The sequence below is a fragment of the Antedon mediterranea genome, chromosome 5 (genome assembly GCF_964355755.1).
Source record: "Antedon mediterranea chromosome 5, ecAntMedi1.1, whole genome shotgun sequence".
NCBI classification, from domain to species: domain Eukaryota; kingdom Metazoa; phylum Echinodermata; class Crinoidea; order Comatulida; family Antedonidae; genus Antedon; species Antedon mediterranea.
Window position 1 is genome coordinate 8,082,754 of NC_092674.1, and position 18,842 is coordinate 8,101,595.

At 31.7% G+C, this 18,842-nt stretch overlaps 1 protein-coding gene across 1 annotated transcript; it reads right to left on the reverse strand.

The window, feature by feature from the left end:
• Positions 1 to 156: 156 nt before the first annotated feature.
• LOC140049589 (calpain-5-like) lies at positions 157 to 18,823 on the reverse strand. The gene is made up of 13 exons (XM_072094525.1): positions 18,710 to 18,823; positions 11,845 to 12,026; positions 10,689 to 10,820; positions 10,051 to 10,259; positions 9,309 to 9,501; positions 8,552 to 8,748; positions 8,289 to 8,366; positions 7,411 to 7,588; positions 6,845 to 6,958; positions 6,088 to 6,284; positions 5,316 to 5,434; positions 4,708 to 4,844; positions 157 to 4,277 (listed from the first exon to the last, which is right to left on the reverse strand). The coding sequence occupies exons 2-13, from the start codon at positions 12,019 to 12,021 to the stop codon at positions 4,095 to 4,097; spliced, it is 1,914 nt and encodes a 637-aa protein (XP_071950626.1). The 5' UTR covers positions 12,022 to 12,026; positions 18,710 to 18,823; the 3' UTR covers positions 157 to 4,094.
• Between the last annotated feature and the right edge of the window lie 19 nt (positions 18,824 to 18,842).

An 18,842-nucleotide genomic window follows, 5' to 3' on the forward strand; every position in this document is an offset into this window, starting at 1 on the left:
ATCTTTTAGTAATTTCCATTAGTTTGTTTAAGAATAGAGACAGTACGAAATTTTAGGCATGTGTAAACAGGGTACTGTAAGTATTATTATTCGGGTTTGTTGCATTAATTATGATGACGGAGGTTGTCTAAACTAAAATAAAACAAAATACAGCAATAAAGATAAAACAAGTTTATTTCAATATAACCATGGTCACTATAATAGTCACTGTAACCATCACCGTAACTGCATAACGAATGGGAGAACTTCACTAACTGTGATATTACACAAACCAACAGTGGTGTAGTGGACTATAACATTTATGGATAGGGATGTTCAATGCATGTTCTACTTTTTGAAGAGATTAGGCTACTTTTTGTTTATCCAGGTTAGCTAGGCACGAAATGGACAGGTATAGTAATCTTGACGGAAAGGTACAAAGTACTGTAATTGAAATGTTGAAATGGTATTTCTTGCATAAACTAAATGATCTATAATCATTATGATCATTGCCTGAACGTTGACCAACAAGGCACTTTCAATTAATATTTCAAATAACATGACCGCATGAATATTGCTTAACTAGCTTTTACCAATTTATTTTTAACGCCACAATAACAGGCTATTATCAAATCCGACAGCTAAATTAGAACAGGTATACAAAATAGTGTAAAATATTGACATACAAGAAGTCAAAAGTTCATCATTGCTGACTGCTGTGCAACTATTCTATTTAATAACAGGTAAACCCAACCATGAATATCTCTTTATAGTTTTTATAAATTTATATTAAAAGCCATGATAGGCTATATCCGACAGCTAAATTACAATAGCTATTCATCATCATATACGTCATCACATATCGTAAACATGATTGGTCCTTATTTCTAATGTACAAAATGTCCACTTAACTACAAATATGTTCAACACACTGTTCATAAATACCAAATAGATCCATTAAAAAAACAATAACATGGATTTACTTTAATTGAATAAAATAATTTGAATTTTATTAATTATTGAATTTATTAAATTCATTCAACTTGATCGGTGGTTAGTACGACTACGATATCACAACTAAATTATACTAATAATTATCGTGTATAAATATTCATATCTGAAAAGTAATAACAAAATACAGTAACCAAAATGATAAAAATGTCCTATTACAACTACTATAAATGCGTCTTAAATATGATAAAAATAAATAAACCACAACTGCAGTAGAACACCATATTTGGGACACACAGTAACAAGAAAGAGCTTTAGATATGATGGATAAAGTGACCAATCACTACGCGTTGGGTCATCCAAATTGTGATTGGTTAACTCACTTGCGTTGCACATGTCGTGTTGTGGCAACCAAGCTTGGTTTCAACTATAAAGGCCGTAGACGCAACGCAAGCGAGCTGACCAATCACACGCGACTGTTCAAATAATCTATCGCTTGTGATTGGTCAAATCCCTTTGAGTTGCGTTACGTCCTTGCGTTGCGTTCTAGTGGGAACCAAGCTTTAAACACAACATATACACTTTTATTTGGTCGCCAAAGGTGCACTGAACTACGATAAGCACACACCATACAGTCTAAAACAAATATCATTTCCACAATTTAAAATTATTGAAAAAAAATATACATTAACTGTGTATGTATCAACATAATTTTAAAATTATTTTAATATTTATATTAATATTCAATACATAGGCCCTAATAGGATAATTAAACAAATGATAATTAATAATTGATACAATAATTATTTCATGATTAACTTGATTAAAAACTATAAATATTGTAACTAAATTATAGATAAGTAATTATAAAATACCGCATGAAATTGAACTAGTACTACTAAATTAATAATATGCATTAGCGGTTTTAATTATTAATTTAATAATTTAAAAAAATGTAGTTTCGTATTCAACGTTCACATTAAATCTTGGTTCCAATTTGGACGTAACGCAATGACGTAAGCTCAACGTAAGCTAATTGACCAATGACAAGCGACAGTTTAAATAATCCATCGCGTCATGATTGGTCAACACTTGCGTTGCGCTTACGTTGCGTCCTAGTGGGGACCAAGCTAAGGGCTAAGGGAAACAACCTTAACATTTAAAAATTATCCAATTGAGTGATCCTTAAATATTTATTGACTTAAGTAAAATAGTGCATTATCTCACTTAAGTGTGATTGGTAAATATGACCACGGTGGCCGTCGTATCTATCTATCAAAAATTACATATTTTACATTTTCGCTTAGCTGATATGTGAACCTTTGTCTAAAACAAATTTTTGTATCTGTTCATTACTTATTCAAATTTTTACGAAGTTATACTACCAAATGCAAATTATTATTTATGTGTATGAATAATTTAAATTCACAGGTTAAAATATTTAATTACAAGTAAATCATTTCAGATATTTTGCACAATCATGGATGGTTTTTATAGAAAAATAGATTTATATATTTTTAGCTTGATTCAATGAAAATGTTTAAAATCAGAAAAAAAAGTGATTTATAATTTGTTTAGCCCCAACAAATTTTTACTAAAAATAAATAGAAAACACTTAAAATCAGATTTTATCTGATTTTAAAAGAAATGATAGAAAGGAATGTAGACATTTTAAGTAAGAAAAAAATGTTTATAAAAACATGTTTATTAGTTATAAAGGATTTATTTTGTAGCTATTAGCAAACAAAAGGGTATCACATGACTTAGTGAATGATGTCATGTAACATGATATGGTTGAGTAACTCAATAAATGTTTATGTGGAATGATAAACTTGAAAGACATTAAATGAGGTTATCGTCCAAATATGGAGAAAAAATACCCCAAAAATATTGTTTTAAAGAAAAATAATACAATAACACATACAAGGCATAAATCATTAGGTTGTAGTAAAATTGGGGTTAGTCTTTTAAAGGTTCTATTATACATTAATTAAAACACAAATAAATAATTAGTAAATTGCTTATTATTCAAAAGTAGTTCGATTTAAATTTGATACAAAATGTTAATTCATATATTTAATAAATACTGTATTATTATTATTTAGGATTAGAAAATAAATAGATAAAAAGATAGTAGTAGGTCGCTTGGCCTATCTGCAAGAAGTCGCTTGTTCGAATCATAGTGTTTATTTTTAAGATCATTCATACACTTTTCACATCGTCTAACAAAAACTGTTTACACACACCAGGGCGACAACACCGGTGTTTTGCATGACGTGTGTCCGCACGATGTGTTTGGAGTTTCACTAGGCAGTACGAATAACATTACATATGTTCGCAATTTACACTATAATTTGCTAGCTTGTTAATGTTCATAATATGAAAATACAATAATTTAAATTAATAACAATAAATGTTTAAAATTTAAAGACTGGTGGTGTAAATGTTGAGCACGGAACAAGCATGATTCAGGTCTAAAAAATGAAGAACATGTTATGATTTTACTGCAGTTACTGCAGTAATAAATGTTGTTTACTCTTTAACCTGTTTGGTAATTTTTTATCAAGTATGGGTTTACATATTCTTTATAGTCAAATTCTATATTAAAACTAATATATAGTTACTGCAGTAATTACAGTAAAATAATTTTTAAATGATCCTCAACTCAAGTGTCAGTAAAACATTTTTATAATGTAAAATTTGGAAACTTATCGTTATATACAAGTAAACAGATAAAAATTAAAAAGACTTCTCTTTTGATCCGAACCTAAACATTCCTTTATATACACATATGAATAAATTTGTAAAAAACTAACGCTGTTGTCTTACCAATAAAATTTAAAATTACTCATACTTATACTATAGGAATCTGAGAAAACAGAGAACTTATAGTAACTCCTCATTTTCCATCTCCTATAATGGGAAAGAAATCCAAAATAAATTCACCATGGTAAAATATAAAACGGCACCAGGTACCTCTCATAGTACACAATATTTACTATAAATTTTTAGAAAAAGAATACGACATACTTTATTTTTCTGAATACTATTGTGTTACATTAGAGAAACACAAAGTAAAAAATCAATTTTTACGACTTTTTTTGGTCATTTGCTAAATACATAATTCAGAATCAAAATGCTCATGTAAGGATTACATTCCCATTTTACAAATCTTCTAAAGACTCTTTCGTTGTGATGACCACACTGACGTTGCCCTGTTTCGGATCTTGGCCTTTTCTGCCGCGGTCTTTAAGTGGTGCAACATGGTGCTTGGCTTCTCCGCCGGACTGTGCCATAAAGATGGCCTGACCCATGAATGTGTCCTTCACGAGGTTATGATTCCAAATCTAAATAAAAAATGTTTATTTAGGTATTTTTTGAAGACTCTTAAAATAAAAAAATCTCAAATTAAAACCTTAAATATTTACATATTTCCCTTAAATTGTATTCACTTAGATAGGAGATTTTTTTTAATTTTAAGGGCAATTGTTTCCCTTAGCCTAAGTGTGATTGGTGAATACGGCCACAGTCTTTAATTAATTAAAGGAAGACATATAGTAATTTAGTGATATTTATTTTATGTTTTCCCTTTAATTAAGGACCACATTGTTGCAACCAGATGAAAACACAGGCTATAAAATGATGCTAAAAACCCTAACTCAGGACTAGTCTTTAAATGAAGTTAGATGTTAATATCTTTAAAAATAATAATGGGAGATTTTTCTTCTATTTATGAGGAGTTTGTTAAAAAATAGTGAATAGAAATTATATCCTTACCTCGACAATGATTGGCTTGTTAATGTTGACACGGTAGAAAATGGCGCTGAAATCCCACTCAGGGTTCAGGCTGTCCTTCTTTATCTCTGATCTGACCTTATGACCTTCGCAGTTAATGTACACATATGGGTCAGCACCTATACAAAACAGAAGCAGGGTTAAGAGTTTAACCAGGTTATCATATCCAGATAATAAAGAGAATTTCTAAGTTTGTAAGATAGAAATAGGATACTGCAGTAATTGAGTGTAAAACTCAAAAAGTCTAAACTATCAAACTTTATGCGACAAAAAATGTGATGTGCCCATATATGGACATGATGACATCATATCACTACCATATTTGGGTATATCACTACCATATTTGCGCACATCACACCTTTTTTGGTCAATCTTTGGTATAACAATAAACAACCATGTATACGTATATTTATTCCACATACAAAGTACTTATCATGGAACTAACACTGCATTCTAACCACGAAATAATAAAAAATAATTGAAACCTGAAAAAGCTAGGGTGAGTAAACATAGATGGCTATGTACGTAACAATTTTGCATTGTCCTCAAAATTAAGCATTTTTATTGTAATTAATCAATAATAAACTTACCTCCTTTTAGATCTTGTTTCTCTAGATTACTGGCAGACAGGACTTGCACAGACGTCACTGCGCATGGGTATTTCTTGAGAGGGTTCGAACTCTTGGATGGAACAGACTTCTCAATTTGCCTATAAAATAAATAAATAATCAATTAAATATTATCTAATTCAATATAAGTATACACATTTAGAAGTTTATTAAAACTCTTTCTACACTATCAAACTAGGTTGAAAAAAAGTGTGATTGCCCAAATATGTCATTGTGTCCATATCATTATGGTAACATCACATTTTTTTCACATAAAGTTTGTTAGTATAGACAGAGCTTTAGTGGCTTCTTCTACAGATGTGTACACTGGAACTCCAGTTTTAAGTCCTTATCCAAGAAGACTTGTTCTACCACCAGAACTATGGACAAAGAGTGCCTTTAAACATAACCCAATGACTATGGTATATGGATCCATGCCCGATTGTAGCGCAGGGTTTTGGGTAATAAGCATTGGCTTATCATCGCAAGATCAAGGGTTCGAGATCAATGCTCACCGTATTACTTGTGACCTTAGGCAAGACTTATGTTTGCCTCTCTCCATCTCCATCTGGTAGGGTCAAACAAAATTGCACGTATTACTAGCCTGCATAAATATGTGAGCTGTCCATACGTGTTTGATTAGGGTAATAATGTGACGCACATAAAAGCTGTGAGCATAGGCTCTATATACCATTAACATATTATTATTAACAAACAGCCAGGTTTGAAGCATATCTTGTGAAATAATACCCACTTGAATTGAGATCCACCGTCACAGAAGAACCTCATCATGAATCTACTTTCTTCATTAGGGCCGAATGTTGATGGTACTACGATGTAGCGCCCTCTCTTCAATGTCTGTTTCTCAAAAACGCTCCTTGAATTAATGAATGTTGATGTGAAGGCCTTGGGTTTAACACTTCTGAGCAAATATTTGCGATTTGCTTCAACCTAATAAAACAATAATAAAACAATTTTGATTGTTAACTGTTCATAGACATGTTGAATGAGATTGGATTTTGGTGGTTAAAATAATGTCAAGATTTTTTCATCATTGAAAAAATAGTAACTGAACTCCAAAAGACTTGTAATAAGACTTTGTGTATGTAGAGCATCTTGTTAACCTTTTAGAAAGATACTGTTAATGAATTTGCTTATGGTTATTCTTGGAAATTAGCCTAAATATCTCGAAAACAAAAACAATAAAACAGCAATTTCTATTCTTTTTTGAAGAACAATAAATTGATTAGAAAATAATAAAGTTATTTATTTTCATTCAACAAGTTTTACAAACAAAATGTAAAAATTGTGCTACAGAGAAGTAGACATTTTATCATGAAGATGGACTTGAAAATACATCATGTTTAAAAAAAAAAAAATTAAATATCTAAAACAAAAACTCTTGAATAAAAACAGTTATTTATAACTATAAATATATAATTTTGATATCAGTGACATGAACTACTTGTCACATAAAGTGTAATAGTGTAGACAGAGCTTTAGGATATTACCTTCATAACATGAAACCCAATGGTTAGGTTAGCCTGTTGCTGGTCTGCCCTCACATCTGGCTGTGTCAGCTGAAGCATGATATCATCCTCATCATCGTCAATGGTAACCAAAAACTAAAAATAAATAAATAATTATTAGCTGTATCAATCAAAACTTTGATATACTTAAATGGGAATCAAAACTGCTCAATGAGCTTATTTGAAAAACAAAATCCTTTATTAGAATCTTATGACAATGTTCTGCAAACAATATATAAATAATCACATACAGTAGTTTGTGTCATAATTTCATAAAATAATAATAATATCAAGTAATACCCATAATAGCATAACATAGTTTTCAATTCAAATAAGCATTTCTCTCTAATACAAATGCGTGATGCCACAAATTGACACCACCATGACCATAGACAATTATTATTCTTTGCCACGCCATTTTCGTGAATGGCTACACAAGCCTAGTCCCCAATATTTTTAAAAGATTTGAATGAGTCACAAAAACGATAACATTTTAGTAAAAACTGTGTTAACCGCAGAAGATTCACTTCTCTGAATTATTACAATACCTGAGGATTTTTAAGGAAGGTTTCCTTGTTATTGACGCACCCGCCTGCTGACGGCCCTTTCCAATCAGCGTGTAACGTCTTCTCATGCCACGTACGGTGTAAGGTCAGGTACTTCTTGTTAGGCATGCGACAGATGACCAGGTTCGTAAAATTTTTCAAAAACAGATCATAAGGCATCCTAATAAAACAAAATTTGACTTCATATTGAAAATATTAAATTAAAAAAAAAAAACATTTTGAGGGGGCGTTTCCAAATGATGTTCTATGGGGGTGGTTCGAAGGAGAAATTTATTCAAACAAAAATGGATTGGTACATAGCATATTAACTCATATGATGAATAACTAAATCTTGCTTATAAATCAAGTTTCAGAAACCTGGTCAAAGGTTAGGATTAAAGATAAAAGAGGAGAAAACCTGGCCAAAATTCAGGATTAAATATAATGGAGGAAAAACTTAAAGATCAGGATTGCGAATAAAAGAGGAGAAAACCTAGTCAAAGATCAGGATTGCGAATAAAAGAGAAGAAAACATAGTCACAGGTCAGAATTGAGGATAAAAGAGTAGAAAACCTAGTCAAAGGTCAGGATTGAGAATAAAAGAGAAGAAAACATAGTCAAAGGTCAGACTGGAGATAAAATAGGAGAAACCTAGTCAAAGGTCAGGATTGAGATTAAAAGAGTAGAAAACCTGGTCAAAGGTCAGATTGAAGATAAAATAGGAGAAAACCTAGTCAAAGGTCAGAATTGAGGATAAAAGAGTAGAAAACCTGGTCAAATGTCAGGATTGAACCTGGACTTTGGAAATTGAAGGAAAGCATTGAAACTTAAGTAGTAACAGAGCTACTAAACTTTTGTTTTGTTTATATATATTTTCTTACCAAAATTCTCCATCATCTTTTACGGTTACACCCATTTCCTTTCTCTTGCTTTCGCTTACTTTTTTCCATTCGTCAGATCTGTTAAGTAAATTGCAATGAAGTTTAATGAGTATAAATATATTATAAAATGTTTCTGAATTCAACCAATTTGTTACCACCATGCCACAAACAAGATCAATAATAAATAATCAAATATGTATATAGTAAGAATCATAAATCGTATTTTTAAACTTCACGACTTTTAAAAAATACTGTATAATTACCCATCACTCCATGGGCCATTCCATTCTTTTTCGCCCCAGGGGTTACGTAGACGAACCAACTTGACCTTTTCACGGTTGAATAAGCTTAGCACTCCATGTTTACTCAGCTTGACATCTTTGACCCCTGTGATACCATATGCATGACCTTTGACCAACCCTACTTCGGTTTTTGCCTCCATTTCTTCGGCTGATTTGATCTGAAGATTGAAAATTAAGAATTAACCATTGCATGGAATAACAATTTACAGACAAACGGAAAGTGGAATTGATGTTTAGTGGATTAGAACCAAAGACCATAGAATTAGAAGGTAGTCAGTCATCTTACTTTTTTTGCTCTAGTCTATACTTGCCCAAAGTTATAGTCAAAGCTCCAGCCGGACACAATTATTCAAATGATGTATATGGGGAACCTTTATTTAAGGGACACCTTTAGGATCAACAAAGTAGGCGAGTCCTATGAATAAAGGTTGGCCATTAGTGTTAATTATACTTCTTGTTGTTTGTTAAATGGGAAAGTTATTTTATTCCATCGAAACCAACAGCTGAACAAGAAATATTTGAACTATCACTGAAGGCAACATAGACAACAGCAAATATAGGAGAATGCTTGCAATACTCTACAGCAAACCACTATTCAGGAGACACAGGTGTTCCACTGTACCTACAGATAGCCAAAGGTGCAGGCTCAAGAAAACGCCAAACTTAAGCCAGACATTTAACTATGTTTGTTAGACTTGGCGAAAAATATGTACACTACCTTAATAGAACAGCTCATTAAGAAGTTGCGATGATGGGCTTTGCGGAGTTCAGCCCACAGGTCTTCCTTCTCTTGTTCTCCCTCCTGTAGCTTGGGGTCTGTAAGTTCAAGTGTCTGGGCGACACCAGCAGTGAAATCTGTTAAGGCATCTGCAGTATTGCCTCCATCAAGGTTCTCATAACATCCACTTAGCCTAAAAGTTACAAAATATTGTTACTTATTTTTTATCAACTTAAACAAATAGTTTTCATTTGCCAAAAAGTGACAATTTTCATAAGACAATTATACCGGAATATACCAGAAACTCTCAGAAAAGAAACCAGACTTTTCTATAGGTTTAATAGGTGCCAAATTAGTTTTTATCATCAAAAACCCAATTGGAATACTAGAGTTTCTAGAAAACCAGATACGTTAGGCCAGCCAAAGGGTGTCCTGTATTATTAGCATTGACTGAACTATAACATCTTTAAGGTTAGTTCTATGATTAATATCAATATTCAATATTCAATCAACTTTATTGTCAAACTCATAAATGGCTTGAAACTTTGGCTGAAAGTACACACATTAAAATTGTCTAAAAACATTGTCGCACAAACAGTAAAAAAGAATAAAATCACATAAAACTGAGAACAAGATGTCATATAAAAAGTTAAAAGAGGTTAAGACAATAAAAAGAGAATGCTAGGCTCTAACTCCCTCTAGTATCCACACTATATACAGTACAAATACAAAAGAAACTCACTTGGCATAGGCTTTCTCAAGCAGGGCCGACCAGAATTCATTTTTGGACTGTGAATGTATATAAATAAGCTCTCCATTAACTGTTGGCAGGCGATCATCAATCACAACTTCAACCCAGGCTCCAAAACGCCAGAATCGGAATCTGAATACTCCGCAATAATTATCCGGATTCTCTTTATCCCATTCCTGATCCTGGATTTTCGGGATCACCTACAGTATAGTAAATAAATGGGAAAACTTGTTATATTGTAAAATCAAATGTATTGTATTCACAATGCAGGTACAGTATGTTTCTGATGTCATTGTCATACAGTAACAACATTGGGCCGGATTTATCAAACTTGCTTAGCAAACAAATCATCTTAACTTTAACTTATATCCTTGATTATTGCTTAAGTCAGATTTATTAATATACCTAAGCAAAAATATTTGCTTAACTTTGTGTTTTTCATTTAAGATGAATAACACCCAGCCTGCCCAATTTTTCTGGTAAGACAGTTTGAAATAATCAGTTATTTATTAGTTATTTGCTTAAGCACTTCTTAAATACTTCAGCTTAAATATTGATAAATGCCAATCCTGTACTGTAGATTCAAATTAAATTGTTAATAATAAATTATTTCAATTATTTTGACAAACCTTTTCAAATATTTCTTCCTGTTGAGCAAGACTAGATGACGCTGCTACAAACCAACAGTTACCAAGCTGACCCTGAGTCACATCACCGCTATCGGCACCCTCAACAAGTAACTTAGGATCCTCACAAATCTCCTAAGATATATAAAATGTGAATGGTAGTTGGTAACCTTTGTATATTCTAAAAGGTCATTCAAAGCTACTCTTTACCACAACTTGCTAACTAGATTGCTTGACTACTTTACTAGGGATGATGTTTAAATCTAGCTACTATAGAACCCCTGTTTGGGACACCCCTATTTAGGGTCCACTACTACTAAAGTGACACTTTGCCGTGACAGAAACATGGAACCATGTACTGTATATGTTTTAAGTCCCTATACAGGGGACACCTGCTTGGTCCCAAATGTGTCCCATTAATAGTTCGAGTATGGTGTGTGTTCTGGACACATGGTCATCAAACCTTAATGCGACCAGAATGTGTATAGAACAGTGGAACATCTCAATTCAGGGGAAACCTGTCAAAGGGACACTTTCCTGAGAAACAAACATGGGGAAGTATATAGAAACTATTTAATAAGCGCTTCTTCTATTTTTGATAGTCCTATTGTTGTTTTTTTAGTAATTTTTATATGTTTCATTGTATGTCTTTTTGCTGTTCTTTCAAAGGACCTCATTGGAAACAAGTCCGTAGAGGACTTTTATGAGTTATCCTTGGCATCCTTTCTTGTTTTATTCATGGTTTTTTATATTTGCTATTTTTAATTGTATGTCTGTGATTTTTTATGTGCTGATGCCGAAATTAATCAAATCAAATCAAATCATGTTTACGGCGGCCAACCGCCCCTATTAACGTGACGTTTTTTGGGTTCTGAATGTGTCCCCTTAATAATAATAAGGGTTCTACTGTATTCCGTAGGGAAATTATGTGATGGCACCACACCCTGGTGTATAATACTACTGTTCACATAGCACTGCAGTACAAAAATACTGTAAAACTACAGTATAGTTTACTGTACAGTTACAGTACAGTTACAGTACAGTTACAGTACAGTACAGTCACAGTACAGTTACAGTATAGGTAACAAATAGGTAATCTTTATGGATCGTGGAAGAGGTTTGTTCACTTTCTTCCATCTGGAATACTACTACTGTATACCTTTGGTCTCTTCCATACAATTTGTTCCGGAGCGCTCTTGGAGTGAAACAGCGATTTTCCCTCTGCCGGAAACAAAGGATCTTCCCAGAGTATTCCATTTGCTTTTGCAGCCTTGCATATATCCTCGTAATTCTGGTTACCGAAACGAGTCGGAGGAGTTCCAAAAAGTCCTCCCATTTTGTCTTTAAAAAAAAAAGAAAAAACCATTTAATTATATTAATAATACTGTATTTGTACCTATTTAGCGCTGGGTAACTCTTTGTAAAATTTTAGGCTTTATAGTACAGTATATTTGTTTGACATAATTAAGTACAGTACTATATATGGGATAATGAATTTAGTATGAGTAAAGTGTTGACGAGTGGTAACGGTAATAAAAATATAGAATCTATGTTATTCCTAATGACCATTTACACATACGGAGGATATTGTAGATACAGAATCTAGAGTATGCGGGACAAGCTGATCTGTGTAAATTGGCCTTTATAGACTTAATTAACTTGAAGACAATTCCATGATTATTTTTTCAGATTCTTCATAGAATTTTAACTTACATTTTAATATTGTGCCGATATTACATTTCAGGATTTCCTAATAAAATCCCTAATTTTATTTACTGATATTAAAGATTACAAAATATGAGCATATTAAACGTATTAAACATTTTTTTTCTTTTATATACACACACTGTAGAGTAGGGACTTTTTTTTAAAAAGGTAAAACAACAATTTATATTTAGTATTTTAAAGACTTAATAATAATTATAATTTTTGTTGGTGAAAGTTTATACACAAAAACCTATTTTTTACAGTAAATGCAAATCTATAAATTGTGTTAGCTTTGTCTACATGCAATCATGCATAGGTAATAAGATCAAAGTCCAACCAAAGACAGACTGCAAACAATGATAATCAATTAAACAATTATAATATTCAAAATATTTAATTTTTTTTATTAAACAAAGACTGCAAATTTCTTTTGTGTTACACACTTGTTTAGTAAGTTTTCTGTTAAGATAACAAAGCATTGCAGCAATTATTGTTAATGTTAGTATTAAACAGTAGCCATGACCTGAAATTATAATATAAATAATTGTTCTTCATAAAAAATACAATAATTACTTTATTTGTTGTTAATAATAAGGTGTTGTTAATAATATAAGGTGATTGTGTTTAACATTTGACATTCAAAGAGAAAAAAAATGCTGCAACTCTACATTGATTGGAAATTGTATTTTTTCAATGAAATAAGATACCAAAGATAATCCAGAGACATCAACAGAACTTTAATTTTGTAAACTCATTGTTAATAATAATCAGAAATGTACAGTAATGCAAAATATCCCGACAAATTCTGGTGTTTTGGGATAGGTATTCTCAGGCCTTCTTTTGAAAATTATACTGTAGGTGTGCTACAAATTGCACTCCTCAATACATTCAGGGGTGCTGTAGGTGTTCTGTTTGTATTTTGGTGTGTACTGTAGATGTTTACCAAATTAAACGTTTTGTAAATCGCACTCCTCAAGGGCAGTTTAGTGTATGTTAGGTGAGTGATGATCAAACTCGTTCGCCTTAAAAGACAAGGCCTGGATTCTAGGTAGGAGAATTTTACTGATGGTATTGTGGGTTGCATTTTCAATGAGATTACCTGAAGAAAACTAATCTTCCTTTTATTTTGAATTGTATAGAACTGGAAATGCCATACATTGTACAGTTATGATGACAATACAGAACAAATTCCTAACTACAGTGCAGTACCTGCCATACAAAAGCAATGAAAGGCCCATTCACATTCCTAGATGTAAATACTAGAAATAATACTATTGGGCGGAGTCACCTTTAACTTAAGTTTGTCCAATTTGTCTATTAATTTTATTTTTCAAGCCTTAAATCTAGTTTACTATAGTTTTACTGTAGCTCATATCGTTGGTACTGTAGTTCAATTGGGCAGTTTCATTTGGATGTTATATGTCTAGGCATAATCTTGCTTTGCAAAGGTTCCTATTATATTTGTGCATTTACTGGTAACTACAGTTTTAGACATTATTATGAGGACATCTTTTGGGATCAATAAAAGTGTCCCATTAGTAAGGGAATCCCCTTAATATGGTGGTACTTTCAATGACGAAGTACTGTATCTTATATATTTTATTTCTTTTTTTCTTTTTCTGTTTAGTAAAATTTTTTTATGGATATTCTGAAATATTATTTTATTTACTTTATACCACCCTGGTTAAGATATTCACCTCGTTAGTTTCAGAGGAAAGCCTTAATAGGGATGTAGCCTTTTTAATAGGGATGTCCAAGGGAGTGGCTCTACTGATCTTAATTTCCACCCATCCTTTTTGTAGCCTTAGAGCTTACACCCATAATTATAAAGTAAAGTATGTCTATGACACATACAGAAGCACATGGGCTTTCTGAGTTAATTAACTTAATAAATTTCCACTGACATTGACAAAAATGTATCCTTTAAATGCATTAAAAACACCTTGATTTAGTTGTGGAAGAGCATCTGTTCAAATAGCAATGAAATCAATGAGAAAGCAAACATCAGAAGTTAATTTATAATGTGTGTGCCATTGTAATTTGTTTTAATTTATTATTATTCTTTTGTTATTCACTAAACAGCGCATCGTACTACTGTAGTTAGATATTGGGTGAAAATGAAATCAATTTCAAACAATTAACCAAACACTAGTTCAGTATCTGGTGTTTACACGAACTAGATATTTAACTCCGTTCTATGAACGTCCAAGTTCATATCTTAATCTTAGTCTATGTCCAGGGGGCAGTGTGCGTTTGTGTGGTCACTGAACTCTTTTTTACAGTATACTGTACCTCAGTGTGATTAATAGTGACATTAACTGATGATGCAGTGTACAATATCTCAGAGGTAATACTGAATACATTCAATGCAACTGATAGGCTCAGACAAGAGATTTCCATCAAGAGATAGCTGCAAGTTATTAGTTTAAATGGCCAGTGTTTTTTTTTTCCCCTTTGAATGCATAACAAGCTAAACCACAATGTAATTTGCTGATAGACCGAAATTCATCTCATTATACATAGCTTTTAAAAGTTATAATTATATACAGTGTATAGCAAACTGTTCTATCAATGGTTGAAAACTATTGCCATCACTATAAATATCAGAATAGTGGATGCAATAATGAATACTGTACCGTATATATTCTCGGGTGTAATCCCACTTCAGGTCTAATCCTACTTCTACTTTATGTCTGATTTCACAAACAGGCATTCCCTGGGTATAGTCCCTATTGAATTTTGGCCTGCAGTACTGTATGCCTCTCTCTAGCCAGTTCTGATGAGTTTTTACAAGAAATGCTTACCTATTACCAATCATTTTTTCCTCAGGTATAGTCCCACTCCCGAAAATTAGCCAAATTTTGTGTTCTAGGGGGGTTGGGGGATTATACCAGAGGATATACGGTAATAAAAAAAAGAATTTTATTTCATGTCTCTGCTACTAAAGAAATAGAGGTAATTTATTCACAACCATATTTGAGCAGCAGTTATACATCCCTGCTGCAGAAACATTGTAAACTAGCATTATAATCATGTAATTATCTCTGTCTATTTTTAGAAATATAATCAAAGCTAATGGATGAGCAATATGGGTCGTTCTAGCATGATACCACTTTACTATTATACACAAAACGATATTATAATTTGTTCTTTTTTAATACAGTATAGTACTGTACAGCATTACAAGCTATCAGTAGTATAACTGTAGTACTTCAAACATAATAAATTGAGGCTTCAATAAATAAATGTATGCACAGTACAGTTCCAGATGGTTAATTGTCTGATCTCTTGTACAGTTTGCAGGGAATTTCTAAACTGTGCATTTCAAATTCAAAAATCTGTTATTGTCCAATTACATACACAATACATACATACAATACAATTGTAAATGTGTCGTTTGATACACTACATACATAGCAATTATAAAATAATATAGAGTTATACTGTACATCATTCACAATACTTGTTACAACAAAAGAAATAACAATTTAAATTTAAAAAAGCACACGTAACTAAAACTAAATGCATTTACAGTAAGTGAGTATGTGGCAAATGTATTACTTAATATAATATAAGCATTTTAAAAAATTAAATTGAAAGAAAAAACTGTGTTTTATTACAATACAAATTGCAATAATTAAATTCAAATTAGGCTCTCCGGCTTAAAAAAACACTGTAGTACAGCACACTCTCACCACTAACAAAATTACCCTACCAAAATACTATACTCTGATATGAGATATAAAGCTCTGTCTACACGATCAAACTTGACAACAACATGTGATGTGCCTAAACATGGTAGTGATATGCTCAAAGTCAAATATGGTAGTGATATGACATCATAATCATCATGTCCATATATATGGGCACATCCCATTTTTGTTTCACATAAAGTTTGATAGTGTAGACAGAGCTTTACAATGGTAGGTACATCCCAGAGTTGTGACTCTCGCTCTGGATTTAATGCAAGAACCAACATTTCACTATTATAATATTTTACCATGGCTTTCATAAATTTTGCCAGCAATTTCCCTTCCTCCTGCCATTGTCAACTAAATGCAAGTCAAGTACAGTAACAATGGAAACAGTTATTTATTGTCAATCAAATCATCTGCTAGTAATAATAACAAAGAAAGCATTGTCATCAAGACAGTAGATCTGTTTGTAAAAATAAAGCTTAATGCCACCCCCATAGTATTATACCAATGGTCATACTTGAATTCACAAGGTCACACATGTACAAGGACAGAGTTTGTATAATGAGTAATATATAAGCACATCCACTTCAGATACTGTATTATATTATATCTCTAATATAAACAGTTTACTTAAGCCTCGATTCAAACATGCACACCCACAGCATACATTCTTCAACAACAAATTACAAACTGGAAAAATGATCCATGACGACCGCTGAAATATTACATTGAAATTATCTTATTAGATTGTAATTTAAGAAATAAACAGATTGTATTTTAATTTTGTTCACTGAAGTGAAAGATGTGTATAACTTTGTGAGTTATGGAAATTCAAATTTAAAGTAAAAATCATTGAGAGAGGTGCAGGATTGGTTGTTTCATTGCATTTGTCTGTGCACGGAGCTAAAATTATAAATTAGTTTAATTTCTCCATGGTCTGTGCATTAGGCCTAAATGTAGCTTATTTTTGTGATTTTACTACGGAACTATAATTTATTTATATATAAATAATTATTATATATTCATTTACCATGCTTAACACCTTTTCATTTTAATGGGTAGTTCTAGGAAAATGGAATGTACTACTGTACATTAGTCTAAAGCAAAAATAAGTGGATGTAAATTTTGTCTAAAGCCTATCCATCACTTTAAAGAGATTTATCCACTTAGCTACTGTACATACTACTATTTTATACCCTGTACTGTACCTACAGTAAACAAGTTTATAATATAATTTAATGAAAAGATACTTTTAATTATTCATTAATTAAGCCATGGCCTAATTAATACTAAAATAAAGTTAAAACACAGCAGTTAGAACAGTAGAAAAACAGTAATATCAGTATTTTAATCTAAACCACCTGACAAGTGTACTGTATCATAAATTAATAATTAAGTGAAATGTCAGAATCATGAATAGCCAATTGAAAGAATAGCATTCCAAACATTTTTATCTTTAAAATAATAAAGTAATTCAATACCTTAGCTACTACTACAGGGAAAAAAAGACAAAAGTAAAAAAAGACAAAAATAACAAATTATAAGTAATTCAATATCATTAGAGGAAAAGTCAAATGAAATCAACAAAAATGCATACATGTAGCTATAAAGTTCCCAATATAAATGTTTTATAATAAAGTTGTGTTGCCCTATCTACAGACGCACCTATATTAATAGGCCATACACAAATGATTGATAATGAAATCGATACAAATTATTTTTTTTTATTGTACCAAAATATGAATGTAATCCAGTGAACCGTGATGATAGTTGCACTATATAGTAATAGTAAAATAAAGTAGCTTGATCCTAATCATTTTATTATTTGTTTATCTGTTGTATTGTGCACAATAAATAATATTTTAGGCCATGTCCATATATTTCCACACTATATACAGCAGTCTGCATAATAACAATTAATGAGAATTATTGTACATTCTTAAATGTGATGAAACTCAATCAATGGCAATGTTGTTCCTGTCCATTTATTCTAAAATATTGATAAGATGCAGTGTCGAAAAAAGAAAAATTGTTAATATCATATAGTACTATTACTATGTAATATTAATTATTAAACATTGTTTTCAATTTAAAAAATTTACAAAAATTCTCAATCTCTCTTCTCCACAAAAAATTATATTATTTAAATAGGCCTAGGCCTAGATTTTTGTTTGTTGTTGTTGAATTAAACATTGTATTCAATTAAAAAAATTTACAAAAATTCTCAATCTCTCTTCTCCACAAAAAATTATATTATTTAAATAGGCCTAGACTAGGAGCCTAGGCCTAGTAGATTTTTGTTTGTTGTTGTTGTTAAAATCCTTTATATTAGGCTAGGCATAATAATTACAGAATGCTAACGAAATTACTTAACTACCGTACAATTAATAGCTATTTTCCATTCACCACAAAGTAATCAATAACAAGTAGGCTTGGCATCCTTCCCTTTGATGATCCATGACTACGTCCGACGCCCCCAACCAACCTCAGTCAGCAGGTAAACAACAAACCATTTTCAATAATATATCGTCGGGTAGGCCTAACAATCTCCACGTTATGATAGCATTCAAAGTCATTTAAATATTATATAAACGTAAACAATACTTTCAGAATACTTACAAATATCAAGTATGATACGGCAGAAAACTTGAGAATTTAGAAATATGCGATAAAACAGTGGATTTAATCCAGAAAATGACAGAAAGACACTCAAGCCCCGCGCGAACTCAAATAATCTCTGCGGCAAATCAAC